General features: G+C 31.1%; 1 protein-coding gene across 8 annotated transcripts in view; it reads right to left on the bottom strand.

Annotated features, from left to right (window-relative positions):
* The window catches only part of LOC122533490 (nicotinamide/nicotinic acid mononucleotide adenylyltransferase 3), a 47626-nt gene that overhangs the window by 30305 nt on the left and 7782 nt on the right, over positions 1 to 9539 (bottom strand). Inside the window, exon 6 of one of the 8 annotated variants that reach the window (XM_043663270.1) lies at positions 6775 to 6979. The exons of 6 other annotated variants lie outside the window; for them this stretch is intronic. In XM_043663270.1, the coding sequence (XP_043519205.1) occupies positions 6950 to 6979 (30 nt within the window). In that variant the 3' untranslated portion in view covers positions 6775 to 6949. Of the gene's footprint in view, positions 1 to 6774; positions 6980 to 9539 lie in introns of those variants that run through there. One more of the 8 variants, XM_043663273.1, reaches the window with a different exon arrangement.

Below are 9539 nucleotides of genomic sequence, written 5' to 3'. Positions count from 1 at the left end.
TAATTTGAAATTATTATTTAAATTAAATTATTACATTATTTAAGATATTTATTACAAACATGTATTTATAGTAAAAATTTAGCATACAATATGAATAAACACATTGATCAAAGGTACTCCCACCGAATATTAATTTGTTGATATAATTGATTGTCTGTTTAAATACTTTTGTGACTTCTGCGAGGTATATACTTTTATTAAATATTTCACAATTTCTGCATTTCTCGATTTGTATTACCAGATATTGTAATTGTGACAGTCTCATTACAGTTTCAATAAAATTTCTAAATGTTTTACACGCATAATACAATCGTGAAAAGTTCCTACGTATGTTCGAATACTTTCAACAGTTGTACATAAAAGTAGTTCTTTCCCGAAAATAAAAGTATGAAATAATATAATATTTCATAGAAATTTAAAAGAAGCTGTAGCAAAATAAAAAGGCAGAATAATCAAATAAAGAAAGCTATTATCTCTTCACACAGATTCTTCAAATTCCGTGGGCGTTTAAGGAATTAGAAATTTTTCTGTTAATATTAAAAAGAAAAAGTTGAAGTCTCTACCTCGCGTTAATGAATGTAATCGTTAGACTGCGGATGTTTATGCGAATTCCGGCATTCACGGCTGCAATTAAAAAGATAGAACCAAGAGAAAATATTATTGAGGCCATAGTTAGTTATTAATAGTGAACGCTACACTTTCCACGTTTACGTATAAACACGTGCACGTGGAGTTTTGTAAATTCAAATTTCCCACAAATGCATGAATGTCCACAGTTCAGCGATCGTGATATAGAATTTGTCCCATCGATGTCACATCGATTAGAATGTTTGACGTTGGAGGCATTTAGGAATAGAGTGACAGACAGAATGAAGATGAAACTGTATAAACGTATTGCTTTGGCACCAATGAAATATAATTTTGTCGTTTTTGATTTATTGATCTCCTTTTACATGTTTTGTTTCATCTCTTTTTTTTCACAGGTATACATGTGTTACAACACTCACTATTATAGGAGATTAACATAGTATACAAACATATATAACGTGCGAACTATGCGTGTGAATTTTGCTTTATGTATCTTTCTTTTTTTTTCTGTTTTTTTTCTTTTTCTTTTTTCGTAACTCGTTCTTAGGCTGGAGTACATTATCGATAATTTTTATTCTACTTTGGGATACGTCACATCGATCATCGATTCTGGAATGTCTTTGCGAAAAAGAAAAATAATTCGAATGTACATCGAAGAGAATTAAAGAGGCAGATATCTCGTTCTAAGCATCGTGTGATCTTCGTCAGGCGAATGTTGGATCCATTATTATTAATAATAACGAATTCGTGAATTATTCTAGCGAATAAAGTGAAATTATAATAATATAGTATGTAAAATCAAGTATTATTAACCTGTAACCGATGCCATGAGTTCTGGGAGACTGTTATTTTAATAATATGATAGTATTTTTCTTTTTATCATTCAAAATTGTTTTATAATAGGCCATATTCTTAGGATTGTTTAAAGTAAATTTTAGAACTTTGAATAAAAAATGTAAAAAATATCTTCTCAAATATATAACAAAATTATACTCAATATTCATACAATTAATATTATTATTATAATTAATGTTATCGTAATTATATTACACAAAGAAATTATAATATTAACACCAATTTAGAGGAATCTCTGAGATTTCACATTATAATTTAATGAAAATATGGTTATGGGTTAATGTAATAAAATATAAAATAAATAATATTAATTATTATTGATTATTATCATTATGAGAAAAAAATAATATTCTACAAATCTACAGTGACGAATAAAAGAAAATTTATGATAAGGGCACGATGTGTATCCATAATCTACTAACAATAAGTATTATATTCTTCATTTTAATAACAGTAATCTATTTTTCATTGCTCTCACATATAATTCTGTTTCCTAAAAACGTGATACATTTTCTTGCCATTTATCTCACTGTATACTTTACATCTGAAAAAACAATATTTAATTAAAAGCAATATTTCGCCACGGATTCATTTAGATCCAACATCCGCCTTGCATAATACTGAAACCATTCGGATAATTCAATAATCATTGAATGTGGTCGCATTAACCCTCTATAACCAGAATTTTATTTACTTACTTACTTAGGAGAAATATGTTATTAATTAATTGTAGCTCTTTACCCCAATTAAAAGACTAGGAACTAGAAATTGCTATGAATAACAATACATTTCGTATTTTTATAATATTGTATTAATAATATACGACAGTGAAGTAACAAGCTGACAAAATAAAACTTAGAAAATATGTAATTTTCAAGTTACGCGGGAAACGTTGTAGAGGGTTAAATATATCGATGATCTTTCGAAATAAATACGCCACGTAATATCGAACTCTATTAAAATTGTCTAGCACTTAGGTGAAAAAACGTCAAATAAATCACGCAAACTAATAAAATCTAAATAGCTTTTATTCCTTTTTTGTTCGCATTACTTTGCAGCTATGTTTGAATTAAACAAAAACGAAACAGAATTAATATATGCGTGATGGAAGCCTTTTTTGGCAAGTTGTTATTACCAAATGGAGATACATTTGATCTTTGCACTCCAATATGCTCTTTAAATATAATTAAGTCACGAAGAGCAGTTTTCAAATGAGATGAGTATATACGGGACTTGGGTACAAGATCAATGTTCAATTCTTAACAAGACATGTTTCGGTTAGTTTATTTCCTAAATATAGCAAATTTAAAAAATAGTATTTCCAATATCATTATTTTTTCCCGTTTTCCAATTTCTGGAATTAATGTAACTTTTACACTCTTGCTCAGCTTGTTCATTTTGAATAAAATGATCAATACAATATTAATACAATTCTCTTCCATGACTTCGTTTGTTTCATTTTATTATACTGCTCTGGATCACAGCGATATTTCAATGCGAAATTAAAAATTTAAATAAATATTATGGACTGACGAGTTGAAATTTTAAGTCTTCGGTTAAATTCACGTGCGAAAAAAATTAATATCCGCATTGTATCGTAACACAGGAGTGTAAGAATCTAGAGATTTATTAAAATAAAAAAGGAAAAAAACTATATTTATGCAGGACAATTATTCGAAACGCTAAATTCTTTTTGTCTTCTAAAATGAATAAAATCGGAGTATAAGAATCTTTGTAAATGTGAAATACAAAACGGAATCAACTATTCTAAAGTTTGCTACAAAATTTATAAATGAGTGTTTTAAATTGACCTATGAATCTATTGGAGTGCAAAGTTCAAAGTATCAATAAATTATAGAGCAGAAATAAAAACAAATAAATAAAAATATTCGATGAATTACTATATGTAAAATAGTATACGTACATATATATAGATAGTCTTACACTAACTTTTACAAGCAATTTCATCGATATTCATAGTCAGATAGCCAGGAAATAAATTTTTTTTTTTTTTTCAAAAAATATAACTTGTAATTCCATCACGTCGAAGTCCGTTCGCGTTTCTCCAATTCTCAAACACTCTTTCTCACTCATTCTCTCATCCTTTTGCCCAACGTATATAAAATATGTATCTACTATTTTGATTTCCCCATGTAAATCCGCCATCGTAGCCGCGAAATTCTAAATTGTAAATAGATGGTTTGCTGCTCGCGAAAATCGCCCATATTCTGCAAAACCATAGAAAAATGCTAACCGCACCGATCAAAATTGAGTTCTTCGATCTGACTTCGATGACTTTTCTTTTCGAATTATTTCAAAACGAATCATTGAAATGTATTGACGAACGCCTTCGAAAGGAAATAATTTATTATACACGGGAAAAAGGGAGACTGTCAAGTTTTAGTACCTCCTGGAGAACGGAAATTTATATTTTTCAATATGTGACAAACAACTTCACATTTTCTCATATATAGAAGATAAATGTAAAACTCGCAAAACTTAATTCGCAGTGCAACATGACCAATGACAAGAAGCACAACAAATGTTGAATTCAAAATTTCTTCAAACTGATATTTCCCTTTTTCCCGTGGATCCTTTAATTGTACAATAATCAATGTGAAGTGTGGACAAAAAGTTTGTAGAGTACTGATAGTTAGACTACGGATTTTGTGTAATTTTGAGAATATAATAAAGGAAATAATGCTTCGTTAAAAAAGCTGATTCCACATAAAATCGAGGCGGGCTCCAATCTCAAAGCTTGGAGAAATAAGTTTTTCTTTTCTTTACGTTCTTGATATCGGCGTGGTATTACGCTAGCAATTGTATAAGTATTAATTGCAAGTTCCAGAACGTGTTTAATAATAGAGAAAAGCTTAAACACAGGAATTTACGAATTCCTATCTGTCTCAAACGTGTTATAGACTATTTTCCGCTTGACTGCGTAGCTTTGAACCTACGTCTGTTGCTCAGCACAACCATTGATTTAAAATGTAAAATGATTTCGTTTCGAAATGACACACGCAAACTGACCGAAATTAAAAACCAAAGTAGAAGTCTGTGTCATTATATATATCGAAATAACGCACAGCCGAAGGTAGTACGCAACATCTACAGCGGTTTGGATTGTTGAGGATATTGCAAAATTATAATTGCAGTCATATAACGCAACCTGGCATATGCGAAAGTAAAATGATATTACTCGTTGTAGAAAAGAAAATAATAGCGGATTTGTAACGATTATTAACAATTTCGAATCAATTATTATAATAATGATTATAGTTATCGTGATAATGATTTCGAATCAATTTCGAAGTAATTAACATTGTAGGTAATTGTCATTGAACATCGAGAACCGTAACAATTTAAGATTAAATTACTTAATTTTTAGAATTTTACTACCCCTGTCTATGGAAAATAAAAAGTGAAATCAAATGTCCAAAATTTCGGTAATTTAATGTAAATTATTACATGTAACTTGTATAACTCAACTATCTAAGAATAAATAATAGTTTGTTTGAAAATTCTTCCAAACAAGAATGAAAGTTTATATATAACGTAAAATACTATCTCTGGTAAAAAATTTTCGATCGAACGCAAGTACTCAAAAACATTTAAAAACATTAAAATCATTTGGGCATAAAATACCGTTGTACTTGTTTGAAATATACAGGAAACTAAAACTAATTTTGCCTCCAAAAATTTCAGTGTTTTTAAATACGTTTAAATACTTGTGTTTGATCGAAAAACCTTCTGCCAAAAATAGCATACAGTATAATCTTTTTCCAAATTCTAGTTATTTGATAAAGATATTAACAAAGGTTACGCAACTTTTTTTCGCTCTAGCAGGGTAAATTTAGTCCACAAAAATTCAAAGGTTTGAAAATTTGAAGTTGACAGAAGAAAATAGCAACCTTATGGCTCCTTAATGACTAAGTCGAAGTAGTTAATACTAATTTACTTAAAAACTCATCTACATAGGATGAAGTTTATAACGTAACGTAGTACATATATCCTTTTTTAATCTTCAATGATGATAACAATCTAATAAACAATCTAATAAAAGTTTCGAAGTTTGAAGTCGACAGAAACAGTTAACTAGATGAAATTATCTTTTCCTTCGGCCTGCTTTCGTTTCTGTAGATTCCGATAAAAAACGGAAAATAATAATCTGTTACAATTGCTAACGTGCCAGTATTAAACAGCGTTTCTTTTTCCTTTTTCCTTACGTATTTAAATAGATGCTTTTCGACAAGCTTCTGGGTGCTTGCGGAGTCATTCAACGATAGAACTTGAAGTATACTGTGAAATTTTAATGATAAAGAAGATGATGTCGCGCGAAATTTAATTAACAATACGTCTTTTTAAATAAAACCTTCGCATAAGCTCATTCACGATGATTCAGAAACGGTTTGACACCATTTTCTCTAGCATTAACGGTGCAAAAAGATGTATCAAATTCTAACGTTAAAAAATACGATCCGGGTACAAAAGAACAGAATCAAAAAATTGAAAAATTCTTTCCAAAAAGCTAAGCAGTGCTGGGGAAATAATGCTCGAACGGGGAAGCAGCAACAATGAATTTCTCGTTAAATGTCATGGTTTGTATAGCAATTTTAACAATGTAATAAAATTAATTGCTCCGATAACAAAATAATCGAGATAGTGATAACAAGAATCGACAAAATATGTGCAGATGTCTCTAAACAATTTTCTTCCTTCTTTTTTTTCAAGTTCATCACATTGCATGTATTACCGTATATTTTTTATTACTGCATTTTAGAAAATAAATTTCGAAATGTCTTAAATCCTACATCAAATCAGGTACAAGTTTCCACTTTTTGATATTAAAAAAAAAGATGAAAGATATCAAAAAGATTACCTTTGCTTACATTCTCTATTTGTACTTCTCTTGCATATTCATGAGATAATAAAAACAAAATAAACTATTGCTTACAACAAAATAAACTAAGTAACAATAAAATAAGTTAAACAATTTATTCTTATAAGAAATTCTCGCATGATTAATGACCGGGATAAAAGAGACCTATCAAAGCGCGTGTTTTTACATCTAATAATATAAATAAAATTCAATTCAAATGAAATTTAACAAAGTAACACGCCATAAAATAAAATCAAATAAGATAGGTAGAATCGAAATGAAGTAAACAAAATTAAAAATCAAAACGAATTCTCAGGTGATCGGCAACGGGATGATGACCAAACCATCCCCAGCACTGCGATAAACGGAAATCCTAGTCACGGCTGGTCGCGCAACCGATCGGGACATTCTCGCGCATACTAAAGCTCTGAATGTTCTCGTAGGCGTGTACGTTCTTGTTGTTGTTGATGTAGCTGTTGATGTTGTTGCTGTTAGCCGTGCTACTAACGCGACTGGCGCCGTTACTACCGCGATTGTTAGTAGCAGTATTAGTACGTTTAGCAGTAAGGCAGGGGCCGCATCGGATTGGCATGGGTCGAGCAGCAACGAGACAGTCAATTATCTGTCTTACAGTAGGCATGCAGGTTTTGCTGTACCCTGGAAAACACATATCACATGCTCCATCAGAACCGAACCACACATCGACTTCTATCACGCCATCGAGGGGAGTGTTTATTTCGCTTGTCTCGTCTTCCTTTCGACGAGATGATCTTCGAGCGCGGTGACCACCGTTCGCGAATTTCGGGCAAAAATTGAGAAAGAGACATCTTCATGGAACACAATACACACCGATCCATACGGTTCGTATTGGCGATTTAATTAATCAAACGCATCGGAGTGCGAAATATCTTGTGAAATTTTGTTTCGGACACTTTGCTTTATTATTATTATTATTATTATTATTATTATTATTATTGTTGTTGTTGTTGTTAGATTTTTCGAAGAATTTTTCACGGCCTATTTCTAACAATTTTAAATTTCAGCGCGAATTTTCCGATTAACCTAGCGGAAAGAATATTTCTCCACATGTAATAAAGGAATTTTCTTCTGCGACAGCGAAAAATTAATAAATCGACTTATTCGTTTATTCGTAAAGAATCTCAATTGAGAAAAAAGAAGACTCAAATTCATAATCAAATTCGAATCCTGTTCTTTGTCGTCTTTTTCAAGAACAGTTTTCTTGGCGATGACAGTAATATTAGCGAGATATCATGTGTTGAATTACTTCAGAAAGATAAAACATTTTCTTCATTGCCAATCTCTTTCATATACACAGTGTTGATTTAATATTAATCCAGAGCGTGACGAGATATTTTGTCTACAGATGCGAGATGGTCAAGATCTACAAAGAGGATTTGAAAAAAGAAAATATTGGAATAGTTGTTCTGTAAATCAGAGTTGAAGATGCAGAAGGTCTTCTTTACTTTGAAAATGAAAATTTGAATGAATGTAAATTATTAGATAATTTCAAAAATGTTGTACTGTGACACGAGCATATTGCGAATATTAATTTGGTTAAGCAAAATCTGATTTTAATAATCGTGAACTAGTTATAACGTCGTTTGTAGAAATCTTTGATTTCTTGTTAACAAGGATTAATTTAAAAATTTATAAGAAATTATTTTCCTCTTTTTAGATCACCTTACATAAATTTGTAGCGTTATAAATTTAACGTGATCACTTTTTTTTTATATTCAATACGATTAATATATGTCACAACATGAAATCTCTTAAGTTACATTAAATATCACACGTGATCCGTAAACGTTACTTTAAATACTAACAATACTGAACACGTAATATACAATACGATTTTCATTTAAGAAATTGAACGATAATGCTCATCTGTCAGAATCGAACTCTTCTCTTTCTTCAATTTTTCAAGGAACACTTCACGCTGCGGACACGAATGAGAGATACATTTGACACATTGAACGACGAGCACTACTCGACGGAGCGATTGCATGATAGAAGTCGTGATGGCCAAAACACATTTCGCATGTCTCACGAAATAATCGAAAAATACATACAACAAAGAAACGAACGATCACAGGAATAGAAAAAACAAGCGGAATTGGTCCAAAAAAGATACAAGGGTGGCCTAAGGCCGTTTTAGTCGTACTCAGGAAGCCCTTGGTTTCTTTTTTTTTTTTTTTTTTTTTTTCGTGAATTAACCCTTTGTGGTCGAAGGCCGGTATATTTTCAGGTATTGTAACAACGTTTAACTGTGCTGTTGTAACAACGTTTCTCTCTCAACGATCGGAACAACCTCATTTTCGTGTCGTAACAAAAATAAATAGACGCGTTATCTTTTCTCTAAAAATATCATCGATCGAATTGCAAACGTTCACGCTCACTGTCTGTGAATCCGATCGCGTTAGACTTTTCCTCTTACTTTAAAGATTGGCGTCCCCAAAGGGTTAAACAGTGAATACCGTTAGCTTGAGCATATTTCTCGCCACCTTCGTCTATCTACGTTACAATACAAATAACAAGAGCGGAACAACAGTTTGCTCGAAGGGGAAAGGGAATAGTGTAGAAGAGTCAGGCCGATTTCACATGGAGATATACAATATGTATATGAAATATTGAGTCTCATTTATTCTTGCGTCCAGCAATTAAAAATATATCTCCTGTCAAACACATATTTTTGAATCAAAGAGTTACTAGCAAAAAAGTGAAGAGAAAACATTGATAGCATAAAACAAGGAAAGGGAATTTATCGTGCACTATTAATACTTATACTTGATTGTACTTAATAAATTTTGTCATCTTATATTCTTCATGAATTGAAATGATACTGTGACTCACAAGTGAGTGATTCAATTTATTTCAACATGTCTACTCACCAGAATTATTTGTATCGTAATTGAATTACTTAATTTATTACGTTGTATCATATTACATAGTAATTCATTTGCGTTGTAATACAAAGTTTTTAGCTAATCCAGTCAATTACAAAATACTGTCATCGTGAGTATAATTGAATTTAATCGTAATTGAAACACGATATAATAGAATTGCTCATCCTTCATTTTCCAATCAAATGCGACTTAATGTTATTATCTCCTTATGAAATTGGCCTTAGGGTTGCGCATCACTAAACGAAAAAAACAGGACAACTGTGACAGAAAGGGGGATGATCGTGTGTGTTCGA

The sequence above is a fragment of the Frieseomelitta varia genome, unplaced genomic scaffold (assembly GCF_011392965.1).
Source record: "Frieseomelitta varia isolate USP_RPSP 00005682 unplaced genomic scaffold, Fvar_1.2 scaffold_532, whole genome shotgun sequence".
Taxonomy (NCBI): Eukaryota; Metazoa; Arthropoda; class Insecta; order Hymenoptera; family Apidae; genus Frieseomelitta; species Frieseomelitta varia.
This window is presented reverse-complemented; position numbering and strand designations above follow the sequence as displayed.